Source organism: Humulus lupulus, chromosome 8 (assembly GCF_963169125.1).
Source record: "Humulus lupulus chromosome 8, drHumLupu1.1, whole genome shotgun sequence".
Lineage (NCBI taxonomy): Eukaryota > Viridiplantae > Streptophyta > Magnoliopsida > Rosales > Cannabaceae > Humulus > Humulus lupulus.
In genome coordinates, this window is record NC_084800.1 from 182,327,288 (window position 1) to 182,343,779 (window position 16,492).

A 16,492-nucleotide genomic window follows, 5' to 3' on the forward strand; every position below is an offset into this window, starting at 1 on the left:
TTCAGAAACGCAGTCAGATCCGCCTTTCTTCTATCGCAGAGGTTCTTTCCGAGCTTAACCGTCCGTGACGGATTTTGTTCATCGATGCCTACCTCCTCGAGATCTTCAATAGCTTGGAGCTCGGACCTATCCTCGCCTACTCGGGGGTCAATGTCTTCGCTTAAGGCGAGCTTTTCGTCTTCGGAAACCCGAGGTTTTTCAATCTCAAGGGCCGCCTTGGGTCCCTGCGATTCCTCTTCATCCTGAATGGCCATCGCCACCTGCCCGGGTTTAGATTTTCCCTTCATGGAAATGCTGTAGCATTCCCTGGCAGCGAGCTGATCGCCCTTGATAGTGCAGACCCCTGTCGAAGTAGGGAACTTCATGGCGAGGTGCCGGACGGACGTGATAGCTTCGAAAGCAACGAGCGTTGGTCGGCCCAAAATTGCATTGTAGGCAGCGGAGCAGTCAATGACTACGAATTCGAGCAGTTTGGACACTGTTCGGGACTCGTCGCCTAGGGTGATCACCAGCTCGATCGTTCCTATCGCTGCTGACCCTTCTCCTGAGAAACCATATAGCATCATCGAGGTTGCCTTTAGCTCGGAGACGGTCAGACCCATTTTTTCTAAGGTGGAACGGAATAGGAGATTCACCGAGCTCCCATTGTCCACTAACACCCTCCTTACTCTCCGGTTGGCGAGCTGGACTGCTACGACCAAGGGATCGTTATGAGGGAATTGTACATGGCCCGCGTCTTCCTCCGTGAAAGTGACTGGTTGTTTCTCTAATCTTTGTTGTTTTGATTGACGCTGTTCCGGGACGAACTCCCCTCCATTGTGGGCCTTCAACTCATTTATGTACCTCTTCTGGGCGCCTCTGCTCGTGCCAGCCATGTGTGGCCCTCCAGAGATGGTGGAAATCTCTCCCTCGACCACGGGGGGAGGGACGTCCTGATCTACTCGAGGTCCAGGATGACTGGCTGGGATCTCCGGAGCGGGTCGACCTGTCGGGACCCTGTTCCGCGAGTATTGCGCCAACGGACCTGCTCGGATGAGAGTCTCGATTTCATCTTTGAGGTGCCTGCAGTCGTCGGTATTGTGCCCGACGTCGTTATGAAAACGGCAGAATTTGGAAGCGTCTCTCTTTCCCTTAGGGTGCTTTATTGGCTCCAGTCTTTTCCAGGGGACTCGCGTAGCGTTGGCCAGGAAAATATTCTCTCTGGTTTGGGTGAGCTCGGTATACGCTGTGAACACGGGCTTGAATTTATCCACGGACTTATTCTTCTTTTGACCGTGCTGGATGTTTTCACCATTCCCTTTTCTTTTGCTGCCACTGGGCTGGTTACTCTGTGTGACGTCGGGGGTCGCTACTACGATCTATGTTCCCGCCCCAGCGGTCTTCTCGAGGACCTGGCTGGTCCCCGCGGCTGAAGCTTCAGCTTCCTCCAAGTTTATCCATTCTTGGGCTCTGTTAAGGAATTCACTAACTGAGCTGACCCCCTCCTTTGAATATCCTTCCACAGATCTCCGCCTACTAGGATCCCGGTCCTCATAGCCATGAGTTTGGAGCTGTCGTCGGCGTCTCTGGCTCGAGCAGCGACATTTGCAAATCTGCTCAAGTAGGCTTTTAGCGTTTCTCCAGGTTGCTGTCTCACGTTAGCTAGGGAGTCGGCCTGGACCCTGGCGGCCTGAGAGGCGCGGATTGAAGTCAGCCGAAAAGGTCTTCCAGGAGCTGATTGACTGCCTTTTACTTTGTTTGAACCACTGCCTGGCAGGTCTAGTTAGGGTGGAAGGAAAGATCAAGCAACGAAGCTCTGGCCCGATGTTATGAGCCATCATTAGGGTGTTGAACATCCCTAAGTGGTCAGATGGGTCTCCATCCCCGTTGAACTTTGACAAGTGAGGCATACGAAAGCCAGAAGGGTATGCCGTTGCTGCTATGTTGGGGGCGAAGAGCTCCATCTCATCCCCTGAATCATATTCGTCTTTTTCTTTCTCCGACAGGAGCTTCTTCATCAGCTCCTCCATTTGAGTTAAGCGCTCTAGGGTTTTGTCCTGAGATCCTAGGTTATTCCGGGGCTGTTCAACAGCTCCGGACCCGTTGTACATATTAGGCGGGTTATTGCCCCTCCTATCTGGAGATAGGTCATTTGGGGCATTCCCGCCATTACGTACTTCGGATCGGACCCCAACTGAGCGGGCCTGGCTACCATCCCTAACTGGACCCTCTCTGTGAGAGTTGAGGCGATCTCGAAGGTCGCCTCCATGGGAATTATGGTGACTTTGTGCTGAACTTAGTCGCTGTCGCAGGTCCCCTCCCGAAAGATCACTCCGCGCACTACCGGTCCAGTGACTCCTGCTGGACAGGCTCGATGTGCGTCTTTGGCGGCTCCGACCTGCTCCTTCCCCCGGCGCCCTGCTGCGCCGGGAAGGCCCGGCCGATGGCGAGTCTCTCCTACTATTTCCGTAGGTCGGGATGTCTCGGACGGTCTGAGGAGACGGATATCTGATGGGAGAAGGAGGATGCCTGACCGGAGAGGCGATCCTAGTGCCGTCTGGACGGACTAAATTTGGTGGGGGCCTCTCGGCCTTGCCAGCTTGATGGTTTCGCGCTGGGCGATCTGGACGAGGAACTGGACGTTCTTCGGGGACGGGCTGATGTCTCCGGATCCCCTCGGCCCTCCTTTGGGAATTTCCCCTATCTCTTCTGGGCGTCCTCGAGGAAGGCTGAGAGCTAGGGGTTGATGTCCTAACCGAACGGCTGTACTGTTGCGGTTCGGTCTGAGGCATTTCCCTGAAGTTCGCCTCTTGATGGCGTGATGAAGGGGTGGAGTTGGCTGCAGGGAGTCTACCCGAACGACTATGCCTGGATCGATTACTCCGGCGAGACTTAGGAGCCTCGCCTTGCCTCTCTCCAACGTTACCGTTGGTTGTGAGAGGGGGTAGTCGACTCAGAATATCCTGGATTTGCTGACCAGCTGCTGCTAGCTGGCTCCTCAGCTGAGCATTCTCCATCTCCACCGCAGTATAATAACATGGATTCGGATTAGGCGGCCGGGGCGCCGAACTACCAGTGTCGTCTTGGCCGGCTTGCTGCTTTCCTGGCCTTTGCTGGACTTCAGGAACTTGCTCCTCGGGGAGGGCAACATGGCGGGCCTCCTGCCCATCATGCTGTTCTGTCTCGTTGCCATGTTTGGATCGAGTGGTCACCATAGTTGTATGTTTGTGGTAGTACTAATTGGACTTGCTCTCAATGAAAGCACCAAACTGTTGACGCGGTTCTTCGACAACAGATAATTAAGAGAAGAAGAGAAAGAGATTAGTACTTAAAATTAGAACCGTCGCCGATATGAAATCTTTGTGGAAAGAACTAGGTGACCCTAAACGCCTTTTTAAGTGGTTCGAAAGTTAAAATCCTTCTACTCCACTAGTCAATATTATTGATATTTTCTGGGTAATTGGTTTACAAAATATGTCCTTCTTACAAGACTATTTTTTCCACCCCCTATCAATTCCCAGGGTCTCCATATTTATAGGAGAAGGCACCTGGAAATTGGTAGGGAGGTCATCCCGTGACCTTTCCATTTGTCATATCAAGTCTGTGATATTCATGATTAATTCCTAAACCTGACACACAAGTGTGGTCTAATCAGTATGGAAGGTGACAATGGGCCGCACGGCCCAACCCGTCCGTGGGTGTCTGAATACGCACGTTCCTGCTGCGTGTCCGAGAAGTCAGGGGGATATCGGACACGTGATGGCAGGATTATGCATGTTTATCTTGCGTGTTGACTTCCCATAGGGTCAGAGCTTCCTGAGAAGCTCGCTGCCGGAGCAATCCATAACCCGAGCTAATCCGTCAGTGGTCGCCGGGTGCTGTTCCCAGCTCCTGGTGCAACTCGAGGGAGCTAGAAACAGGACCCCCTCGAGCTAGAAAGGGCCCGTCCTGAAGATAAAGCCTCTGGCCTGTGGGAGCCTCGGGCTAAATCATGTTTAGTTCGAGGCTCGTCCTGCTAAACAGCCCGTGTGAAAACCAGGGCGTACAAAATTAAATAAAAACCTTTTAATTAAAAATAAAATAAAATCAAAATTTATTTAAAACCATTAAACCTAAAAATAAACAATTAAAATAAACTTAAATACATAATTAAAAAAAACAAACAAATTAGTGATGGTCTTAGTGGTTGGGTTCTTATTTCGTTTATTGAGTAGCCATGGGCAACAAAACTCTGCACACAGGTAAGGGTAAAAATTATGAACAACCAGAACATGTATTTTATCAATGGTAACATGGGTTTGTAAGCCAAAGCTGCTAAACGGACTAGCTAGTAGTCTACAAATAATACAAAATTGATTATTAGTACATTTCTCGGATCCGAAAGAATTAAAAAAAAAAAAAACTTATCCAACCTCGGATTTGGAACTCAGGCCATACACGAAACCTTTCTCCCTCACCATTGCCCATGACCCAGCTGCTGCTCCAAGTGTCGTCACCTCCGGAGGTGAGGAAGAAGAAGAACCCAGCGGGTGACTTGTAGGAAGAAGATGATCTAGTTCATCGCCCTCATTCCGTCGACATCGTAGAAAACCCGAACCTCATCGCCCTCGCATAAGCCCAAGCCCCGTCGACTCAATCGCTCAAGTCCCATTCCCGTGCCCAGATCAGCCTTCGACCACCACAAGTCCCCAAGAAGAAGAAGAAGAAGAAGAAGAAGAAGGGGCTAGGATGAGTACGAGTTGGGATCTGAAGAAGAAGAAGGAGGAGGAGGAGGAGGGTACGATACGGGCTTGGATATGATGAATGTGGATGCCAAAAATCCGCCAAGGAAAAAAGGTCCAGTCCCTTATTGAAATAAATGGCTAAGGGTCACGGAAGGCATTAAGTACATGTTGGAGGCAGAAGGCTACTATGTGCCACCAAGAGGCCACACACCCACGAGGCCCCCATGCCTCACGAGGTCATTTGACGCTCTTGCGAAACGCCCACGCGAGTCCCATGCAAGATGCCCCTGCCTCGCGTGCATGCCTCTAAGCTGCGCCACCTCGCCTTGCACCTCAGCGAGGCCATCTCGCCCTGTGCCTCCGCGAGGCCATTGTACCCCGTGCCTCCGCGAGGTCATCTCGCCCTGTGCCTCCATGAGGCCACCTCACCTCGCGCCTCCGTGAGGCCATTGTGCCTCGTGCCTCTGCGAGGCCGTCTCACCCAATGCCTCCGCGAGGCCACCTCACCTTGCGCCTCAACGAGGCCATCTTGCCTCGTGCCTCTGCGAAGCCACTTCACCTCGTGCCTCCACGAGGCCCACTTACCTTACACAACTGCATCACGCCTAAGGTCTCACGAGGACCCCCTCGCGCATGATGTCACGCCTCGCACGAAGGCTCCAGCCATCAAGGTCCACGTGGCACATGCCTGACCAACGCCTCGCACAACACACACCCCTCGCGCCCAAGATCTCGCGAGGCGCCCCTCGCGCCCAAGATCTCGCGAGGCGCCCCTCGCGCCCAAGATCTCGCGAGGCGCCCCTCGTGCTTCCCAAATGTATTTCCACGAAGGCCACAAGTAGTCTAATACTTAGCAGAATATAGAGTGGCTTGAGGCATATGCACATCTTGGAAATGTGAAAACATCTACGGGGCACGTGGAACACATAAGGGTACGGAATATATGTATCAACCAAAAGAAGACAAAGCATGGATATGGTGTCCATGCTAGACAAGTAATGGCAGTACTAGAATGCTACATAGTAAGGACTCCCCAAGCACGCCTATGATGTTCGTACCCGACAAGTAGTGGAGGTACGACACGATACCAAGGCAGGAGTACTTTTGCAGACCACTGACATATACTGGAGCCGACCACCACTCCTCCAACACAACTACCACCTACAGCCTGAATGTGCAGCCCTTGTCTCTTCGAGACCACAATGTACCAAGAGCCATTAGAGCTCACCTATAAATAAGGTCTCACTTCATCATTGAAGGGGTTGGAAATTTCATTGTATACTCAGGCTATTAAAAAATATACGAATTTTTACTCCATTGTTGATCTGCACTTATTTTTCCTCAAGTCTATTCTAAATTCTTACTCAGTTATCCTCTTACTAAGTTTTCAGTTTTCTGACCTAATATAGTTGATGAGTTCTCACCGTCAAAAATGAAGAAGAGAATAAGAAGAAGGTACGGTTTTTTTGTTTTTTTGTTTTTACAAAGAATTGATTTTAATATGTTTTATTAAAAAGATGTTTTTGTTTTAGTTTCGATATTTTGTTTAGTTTTTAATTATTTCTTAAAAAATCAATTTAAATCATTATTAATAAGTTAAAATACATTTAAACTATTTTTTATTTAAAAATTATTTAAAATAATTTTTCAAAAATATTTATGAGCTGGACCAATCACAAAGTGACACGTATTAGTTCAATCAACTCATTAACAGATTTAACGGAGGAGCACTAACATAATTACTGTTTTACTAATTTTGGGTACTTTTCCTGTTAAAAAAAAGATTGGGTCTATGCCGGTTAGAAACCCCAAACATTGGGTACTTATGCCGCAAATATCCCTAAAAATATCAATAAATATATATATATATATATACACACGTGATATTTATTTGACAGGGAACATTATTAATTAAATTAATAAGTATATTTATTTTAAAAAATGGATGATTTCAAACTACAAATGATCATCATTTATAAATTTCTTACCCTAAATATATATAAACAAATTATATAATAAACAAAAAAAACTTTTTCAAAATATATATAATTCATATTCCTTTTTGACATTTAAAATTTTTTTCTTTTATAAATTTATTAAAAAAAATATCTATCTACTTTAAAAAAAATTAAAAAAGTGGAACTTTTTAAATTTTATGATTATTAACTAATAATTAAAGATAAAAAATTTCAATCTAATTTGAATTCCAATTTAATTAGATATTTAACTAAATAACTATTTAATAAAATAAATTTTCTTATTTTTTTTATTTCACTTTATTTTCATATGTTTTCAATTTTGTTTATTCTACTGTATTTTCATTAATGTTTTCAATTTTTATATTAAAAAAATAATATTTGTCACCACTAGCTATTTTAAGATAACAATAAAATTAATAAAATATTAAGAAAAAAATACGTAATTTATGGCTATTAATTAATTAAGGGAGAAACTCTATCTATTTTATATTTTTTTATTTTAATAATAATTATAATATATGTTAATTAAAATATCTATAATAATAAATAATATATCTATTTATATTTTTAACCTTTGACAAAACATAGGGTTTAAAATTTAATTTTTAAAAATAAAAGGCCAAAATGGGTAATAATAATAAATAATTTATATATTCTTATTTTTAACATTTTGACAAAATACAATTTTCAAAAGTTAATTTTTAAAAATAAAAGGTCCAAACGAGTAATAAGCCAAAATATATAGTTCAAAGAATCTATCTATATACTCATATTTTTAACATTTACACAAAATATGAGGTCTAAAAGTTAGTTTTTAAAAATAAAGAGTCCAATAGTATGAACCCTTACACAAAACATAAATTTATATATACATAATTTAGACTTTTTATTAAGAACCACGCTAAAAAATAACGCGTGTAATAATCTTGTTTACCAAAAAGTGGACTACCTGATGACGTGGCAGGATTGGTCTACACGTGGGATGCACGTGGCAGTTTAAGTGAGTATAATTTGTTCGATCATCGACCAGAAGAGAATTGACTCATCAGACATCATAATTATGGACGACTAGTCTGGTCATATATTTTCATTTATTTCCTTCAGATATGTAATCTCATAATTACGCATTAAATGTAATTTCCATTATTATTTAAATACGTTTGTATTAGATATAATTAAGGCCTATTGGCCCATGTAGAACTCCTTGAGCCTATAAATATGAATCAACGGGCTCAAGAGAGGGGACTTTTGACTTTTGAACTTTTGAGCTTAGGAATTCTAAGAGAGAAAAGAGTGTTGTTATCCACCACAATTGTATTCATCTGAGAGCTTGTGAAACTCGTGAACCCTAGTTCATTGATCACAGTTCTTGGAATTCTACATCAATAAGAACACTAAGTGGACGTAGGTCATTACCATTTGATTGGGGCTAAACCACTATAAATCGTTTGTGTCGTTTATCTTTTCGTCTGGATTTTCATCTCATTTTCTATCGTATTATTTGACTCCGTGTCGTTGGCCAATTCTAAAGTCAATAAATCTGTTTAAACTTTGATTTCAGTACTGTAGATTATTTGGAATTTCTTGAAAACATGTAAGAAGTTCGCTATACAATGAATACTATCATGAAAAAAATGAGGTCAAGACCCCCCAATGTGTCCATATAAGGAGTGTGTTGTATTGGTAGGGTGAAAAATACTCCCTACCACAAAATCTCCCAATTTTTTTTAAATTTTTTTATATTTTTTAATTATTATAAAATATTGCGTGAAACGTGGTTATATTTTATAGTTTTTAATATAATTTTGTATTCTTTGCTTATTGGTTTCATTCTTTACTTCTCTGAACCATTATATCTTTGTGGACCCAACAACTAATCTTATATTTAAAATTACTTTAACTAAAATCGAATCTGGGATACTATTTTGATATATTTTACAAAATATAGGGTCTGAAATGTAATTTAACAAAACTAATGTCTAAACAATTAATTGCACAAAACACATAAAATGATATTTTCTCAAGTTGTATTATGTTAAATAAATACTTACAGTGAAAACAATGTGAATTTGTTTGAAGAAGTTATGAACAAATTTTGGTTTTATACCACACCACTTCTAAAATATTCAAATTCATTTAGAGGTAAAATATAATTTCAAATATAATAATAAGAGTAATGATATGTACACCAAAATATTAAATACAGTGACGTGACAATTTAGTACTATCAATCATATTGATCAAAATTGTGACTCACTGTTAAAAAAAATAGTATCATATCACTTTGAGTAATATTTGGGTGTATATTTTAAATACACATATTATTAATTTAATAATAATTTTTGTAGAATATTTTAAAAATAAAATAATTCATTTTACATTTATGGTAAACCTTTTACACTTTACAAAATCACTAATGGTGGGAACAATCACCCAATCAACCTTTTCTTAAAAAAAGACATCACTAAAGTAAACGTCATCAGACAATTATGTTTACATATTTTTATAAATATATAAATGCGTACGGCAGAGACCCACAATCTTACGTGTACTATTAATTGTTGTCAAATAAAATGCGTGGTTACGATTCACCCAGATAGAAATATTGGATTTTTTAATGCTGTTTTGTATAATTAATTAATAAGTTACCCTAAAAAAAAATAATGAACAAGTAAGAGTAATGATATATGCATACATAATTTACACCAAAATATTATATACACATAACATTATAAAAATCTATATATGTGTAATTATAAAAATCTCTATCCCAAATTAAATAAAATATAAACTAATTTTTTGATAGATTATAGTATAGAAATAGTTCCAAGTTAGTAAAGAGAGAATATTATTGTTTATTAAAAATATTTTTACTAAAAATATGAGCTTAAATTGTTTTGGAAAGATATATGAATATAATTTAGTATTATTAAAAAATTTCATTTTTTTGGTTTTATTTAAAAAGTAGTGTAAATAAGTAAAATACATAAAATTAAAATGGTATTTTGATAAAGTTATAAAGATAAGGGAGAATACAATTTTGGTCTTTGTATTTTTTTCGAATACGTGATCAGTCCCTGTGTTTTTTTAAATGACAATTCAAACCATCTGTTTTACAAAATAGATCAAAATAGTACCTAGATCTAATTCCGGTCAAAGTATTTTCAATTATAAGACTAATAGAAATTGAGAAAATAGTCGAAGAACTGATAATGAAAGATTATATTTTACATTTTTTTAACCAAAATTGGGTATACAATATTATTTTGATTAATTTTATAAAACACAGAGTCTAAATTATCATTTAACAAAATATATGAACCGATCGCGTATTTGAGAAAAATACAGGAGGAAACTCATATTTTCCCTAAAGATAGTTGTCAATTTTAGGGGTGTGCAGAAAATATCCGATCCAATAAAAACCGACCGATCCAAAAAAAACCGACCGCCAAAAATTGGATGTCCAATTACTATTGGATCGGATCGGATGTAATTTTTAAAAATCCAAATTGGATCGGTCGGTTGTTGGATGACCATCCAACATCCAATAAAAACCGACCGAACCGATCCAATTTCCATCCAATTACATCCAATACCTCAGTGTAGCTTACTATAGGCTTGCACACATGAGATGATTAAAAAAACCATAAACTAAACATTACAATTAAATATTTTTATTATTTGGATGAGTAATTAGTGTTTTTATAATTGAAATAATATATTTTTTTTAAAAAAATCAGCCTAAATAAAGATTTTAAAAGATCGGATAATTCCGATCTGATCCAACGGATAACCAATGGATGGAACCGAACCGATCCAATCATCCATTTGATCGGATCGGATCGGATCAGTTGGTTCAAGATGATTGGATCGGATCAGTTCCAAAAATCCAACATCCAATTGGATGATTGGATCGGATCGGATAGACTTAAAAACATTGGATGTCATCCAATGAACACCCCTAATCAATTTTTTGTGCATTTTTATTTTGATAGTTAAATGTTCGTCATATTGGACTTCATAGAGTAATATTTGAAGGAAACAAAAGCACAAAAATGGTCAATTTCGGTCCTCAAACAAACCACAAAACTATTATCGTATTTTATCATCTGGTGTTGGTCATGGACTAAAATGGTATATTCTCATTGCATTATTTGGGATTGTAATGATCAATAGAATGAAGAAAAAAAATTGAAATTTTATATTTGTTGAATAAGCAAGAGAAAAGTCCAACGATGAAGAGATGACATTGGCATCTGACAAATGACAAACCAGCAACTTTCACAATGGAACAAACCATTGGAGCGTGCCCTTACCTTCCTCTCAGAGAGCGCGTGGGATACGAAATCAATGCTTCTTTCACACTCACACTCACTCTTCAAAGTTCAAAGCTTTCCATTTTTTTTTTCTTTACATGGCTTCGCTCATCATGCCTCATTCCCCTCACTTAGTCAATCATTAGCCGCAGCCAAACCCAATTACGCAATAACCAAATACCAAATCTCAGTTCGTTTTTTCTTCTTATCTCTCCCTCCATTTCTCTATAACTCTTATCTTTATCTACATCCACGTCTACATTCTTGTTCCTGATTTGAGTTCTTCACGAGGTTGGTGTTTCTCTTTTGTTCTTTTGTTTTTGGCTGGTTCATTGTTATGAAAAATAAAAGTTTCTAGCTTTTACGGTTTTTTGGCTTTGTCTCACTTTTGGTTTTTGAAGATTTGAAGTGGGTTTTACTTTGTTTTTTAAATTTGGATAGTTGGATATTATATTTCTACTCCTCATGTCAAGTGTGATATTTTCAGCATACATAATATATGAACTGTATATGTATTTTGTTTTACTTGGCTTGTTTAAATCTAGAATTCCCATGATCAATGATTGTGTCCCAATTTATACTCTTGAACTTTTACACAGGAAAGCCATAGTGGCAAGGGAGTTTGTATTTATTGAAGATGGCTGGTGTTTTTATTTTTAAATAATCAGATTGGATTTGATTTCTTGACTGCTTTATGGTGCTGGTGGTCGCTGATTCTGGTTAAAAATCTCATATAATGTATTTTTACAGTATTCTGTATCCCAATTCGTTTCACTCTTTTGATATATTGAAATAGTGCCAGCTAGATATTGATGTAGCCTCTATATGTGATTACAGAACAAGTTTCAAGTTTGACTCCTTGGAATTTTCTAAGGTGCCATCTCCAATTGGACATATATTATATTATCTTTTTTAATACTGCATTTACTTAAACAAGGCCTAAATGTGATTGTGAGTAAGCTAATAGCTTTTATTAGATGATTAGTTCATATTTGTAATTGGTCTTTCTGGATTTTAGATATGACATGCCTAAATATGTTTTAAACAAACTTTTAAGGCTATTAAATATGTGTGGAAGACGAAATTCGGTTCATATAGTGATCTCAAATTTACTAATTGATTTTGTAGATATGTTTTTTTCTCTCTTTCTTTTTTGTCGGATATGATTGGACTTTTGAACCTATTTGGTTGGTTTTTGTGAGATAATTGTGCTCTTTTCTCCTTATCTCGTCCACTTGATATTAGAAGAACATCGAATTTAAATGTCAATGTGGATCAGAACTCAATTGTTTTTCGTTGGGACTTACTTTTGGATTTAATGATAACCGTAGGATTATTTTTTGTAGTATGGTGCACTCGTAGTTTAAGCAAATTTAATCTAGTGGGTAAACACTATTGTCATTTTCTGTCTTGCAGGAGTCACATATGAGAATATTACAAGTTATAGTCTCTATAAATACTTCATTTTGATGGATTGGATTAGGCAGAGTTCCTTTATACTAAGCAAAAGCTCTTGATGTTGCTCGTTATTGAGTCAAATGAAAATTGTGAAGCACTTGTATGGCCACACCAGAGAAGCAACTGCAGCCGATTTTTAAATTGTCAAAATGTGAATTTTTGTTTCTTTTGAGGAGAAAAAAGTATGGGTGGTGAAAGAAAGTGACGTTTTCAGAAGACATGGACAGCATATGTTACTCTTCCAATGCTTTTAAACACAATTGAAACTAGGCAGGATTGCTTGTTATTTCATGGTGTCAATACCTATGTTTTTTCTTATCTGATTATTGATTAAGCTTGGGCTTCATCTATCACCATGAGTCACCAAAGTATTGTTTCCATGACGCAAGGAGAGCCTTCCAAAGAGGTTTCAAGCTCAGATTGCATTCCCCTATCTCCAGTCCATGATTTTGTAAGTAGTGGATCAGAAGGCCAGAGTTTATTGGCTGGTGAATGTTCATCTTCACTCTCATCGCCGTTCATAAGGACAGAGTCTCTTGGTTCTCCTAATCTTATTATGCGAGCATCTTCTATACATCCTCTAAAGTACAGTTTTGGATCTAGTTCTAGTACTCCTATGTCTCCTGGTTCTCATGTTCAGCATCCTAAGAATTCATTTTCACGGTCTTCTGTCTTCTGCACTAGTTTATACCAGTCTTCGATGAGCTCAGAAGCACACCGGCACCTTGGGAATTTGCCTTTTCTTCCACCTCCAACATGTAACCAATCGATTTCTGCTGTTGAATCAACAAGTTCTCCACTGCTTTTCAGTGGAGATTTAAGCAATCAATTTGAAGAGGAGCAATCAGAATCAGAAGCTCTCATGAAAGACTTTCTTAATTTATCTGGGGATGCATCTCATAGTAGCTTTCATGGTCTAAGCTGTGCAAGTGACAGTCTAGCATTCACTGATAACTTGGAGTTGCAATATTTGACCGATGAACTTGACTTTGGTATCTCTGACCATGGAGAAACTCCCAGAGTTGATGTAAGTTCATTATCACTATTGTTTGTTAGTGAAATCATATCTAATCAGCTCCACAGGTTCATTGTTTCTGCCAAAGTTCTTCCAATTTTTTATTAAGCTTTGATGAAAGCAGACATGTTTTGGGAGGGTCTTTTGCTTGTTTTCACTGTTTTTTCTGATGGGTTCAAGCAACATTGCCTTTACTTTGTTGTAACCCTTTGAGTATTAATTTCTTCTGTTCATTCAGGAAATATATGAAACTTCACCAAAACCTTCCATAGGATTGATGTCTGATGAAAGTTATCGTTCAACAGCACCACCTGTCGATGCCCTTCTAAACCTCCCATCTCCTGGACCTGCTGCTCTACATAAACCTCGAATGCGATGGACGCCTGAACTCCATGAGCTATTTGTAGAGGCTGTTAACAAGCTTGATGGAGCTGAAAGTAAGTAGCCTAATTCTATAGACAAATTCAAGTCTACTCCTTTTATATTGGCAGGGCTAAATTCCATATAGTTAACTACAGATATTTCTTTTTTTCCCTTTTTACTTGTATGGCATGCTTCTTACCTTACCTTGCTTTTTGAATGTAGAGGCTACTCCAAAGGGTGTATTAAAGGTTATGAATGTTGAAGGTTTAACAATTTATCATGTTAAAAGTCACTTACAGGTAATGAACTATGATTCTTACTTGTTTAAGTATGGTCGTGGAGTTAACACCTAATCCTTTATTCACGTCTCTTGTTCTAGAAATACCGACTTGCCAAGTATATGCCAGAGAAAAAGGAAGGTAAGGAAGAAATAATGAGAACAGCTTAAGCTTTTGTTCATTATTTATTAAATCTCTTAAATTCATGATTTTGACATACACTTCTGTTTCCATCCTCTCTCCACAGAGAAGAAGGATTCTGGCCTTGAAGAAAAGAAAACAGCATTTAGTAACGAAACTGATGGGAGGAGAAAAGGGTCAGCATTTCCTTTCTGTTTTTTTTCTTCTGTGTTTTATGTAAACAATTTTTTTTCTTGTAGTGAAATCCAAGCTCTCCTTTTTTCGCAGGAGTGTTCAAATCACCGAGGCTCTTCGAATGCAAATGGAAGTTCAGAAACAATTACATGAGCAGCTTGAGGTCCAAAGGGCTCTTCAATTGCGCATAGAGGAGCATGCGAGATACTTGCAAAAGATCTTAGAGGTACAGCAGAAAGCTGGGAGTGCTTTGGTTTCTTCTCAAGCTTTGTCGTCCCTGACCAGTCCCAGTTGTGAAGAGTCTCACCAAGAGCCTTCACCTTCTGCTGTTGGATCATCCCCGCAACGAGTAGAGTCTAAAACCGACTCTGCATCGTCCTCTCCACCATTGAAGAAGCTCAAACCTACCGAAAGTAGTGATGATTGTGATCCTAAGCAAAGCAACAAACGAATCCGTCTTGATGAGAAGGCAGAATTTGCAGGTGATGATGAGGTTGTTGTTGAAAATTCTCATGAATGATTAAACATTCAGCATTCAATTGTAAGTTATGTGAGATTTTGTAAATCATTTAGTTAGCCAACTTTGTAATATTGGGATTTAGTTTTGGTATTGAGTTGTATTTATTTTTTTATCTTAAGCAATTTGTTTGATAGAGATGAAAAACAACATATCCTTTTAATTCAGTCGTCACTGTGTAGTAGTCTCATCTTTCTTTCCAAACATCATCTGTTCATGCATTGTAAAGTTTTATTTGCATTGTGCTTTTTACTGTTCAATGTAGTATACTATATTAGATGGTTTTTAATTAATGACTTATCATATGTATATTATTATTAAAGACAGAAACGACACTAATATTATTATCAGATTTTTCGTTATTACCGTGTGAGCAAATTGATTTTCTCTCATGCAATAAATGGTTAGAAAATCAATATTAGTTACCAAAATCATCGTAAAAATAAAAAAATGGAAACAGGAGACCAACGTGATAATTAATATGAATTTTTAAAATGTAAATGTGATTCTATGTATAAAAGTAGAAATTACTTTATCTGTGTACCTTTATAACAGCTGATTTAATTTCCTAAAAAGACAATTTTATCACCCTTTATAGAAAGGGAAACACATTATATTATAAAGAAAATCCCATAATTTAATGCTCTAAATATAGAGTATGAATCACATTATATCTGTGTTAGTGTTGGGTGTGATGCCCTAGCTAATTCCATAGGCGATGAGATGAATCGTTCTGGATCTGGAGAAGGCAACAAGGGTGGTGGGACTAACAGAGTATGGAGTGAAGAGAATGAGATCGCCCTCATGAAAGGCCTGATCGACTTCTCAAACAAAAACAACAACAACAACAGCAATAATGCTAATACTAATACTAATGTTAATCTTGCCACTGAAGAATTCAGAACATTCCTCGTCGAATCATTTCACTTAAATGTAACCAAGAAGCAGTTGAGCGACAAGCTTTCTCGCCTCAAGGCCAAGTTTCGTGCTATCCAACCAGGCCAATCACTCACTTTCTCAAGGCCACATGACCAAAACATGTATGAGCTCTCTAACATCTTTTGGGGTACTCATTCTACTATCACTAATACTAGTACTGCTACAACCACCACTACCACTACTACAAATACTGCCACTGCTACTACTGATTTTGATAGCGAAAACTCAGACGAAGAACTTGTGTTTAATTATGATGATCATCCGATGGGGGTACTATTTGAAAATTATTTGGATACTCATAAGTTGAATTTAGGTGACATTGAGGAGTCCAAGTTGATAGGGTTGGTCAATAGGTGGAAGAAGTTTAAGGTAAGGGAATGTGAGTACTTTATTTCTAGAACAGATTTCGAAGCTCAAGTTCAAAAGCTCAAACGGAAAAGATTATCATAAATCTTTTTCCTTTTCCGCAAATTCTTACCTCCACAACAATCACTGTCTACTACTTTTCTTTTCTTTTCTTTTTTCGTTGGGTAATTGTTCGGCTTGTTAGGGATATGTATTAGTACTTGTATATATGATTATTTTTTTAGTATTTTAATTGATTTTATC

The 16,492-nt window shown here is 38.6% G+C and overlaps 1 protein-coding gene across 3 annotated transcripts; it reads left to right on the forward strand.

Annotated features, from left to right (window-relative positions):
* The first annotated feature begins 11,087 nt into the window (after positions 1-11,087).
* LOC133798763 (myb family transcription factor PHL6) lies at positions 11,088-15,237 on the forward strand. Of its 3 annotated transcripts, none has more exons than XM_062237236.1 (7): positions 11,088-11,289; positions 12,415-13,483; positions 13,710-13,908; positions 14,057-14,133; positions 14,214-14,253; positions 14,363-14,429; positions 14,521-15,237. In XM_062237236.1, exons 2-7 carry the CDS (start codon positions 12,812-12,814, stop codon positions 14,945-14,947), a joined length of 1,482 nt encoding a protein of 493 aa, XP_062093220.1. In that variant the 5' UTR covers positions 11,088-11,289; positions 12,415-12,811; the 3' UTR covers positions 14,948-15,237. The 3 variants fall into 3 exon arrangements, with proteins under 3 accessions (XP_062093220.1, XP_062093218.1, XP_062093219.1); XM_062237234.1 differs by having other exon boundaries at positions 11,089-11,289; positions 14,360-14,429; XM_062237235.1 differs by lacking the exon at positions 11,088-11,289 and adding an exon at positions 11,851-11,872 and having other exon boundaries at positions 14,360-14,429.
* Positions 15,238-16,492: the final 1,255 nt, after the last annotated feature.

Coding starts and splice junctions, on each gene's coding strand:
- LOC133798763 (XM_062237234.1), top strand. CDS start 12,812: ATGAGTCACCAAAGTATTGTTTCCATGACGCAAGGAGAGCCTTCCAAA. Junction 13,909..14,056: donor CAAGCTTGATGGAGCTGAAA/GTAAGTAGCCTA, acceptor TTTTGAATGTAG/AGGCTACTCCAAAGGGTGTA. Junction 14,134..14,213: donor ATGTTAAAAGTCACTTACAG/GTAATGAACTAT, acceptor CTCTTGTTCTAG/AAATACCGACTTGCCAAGTA.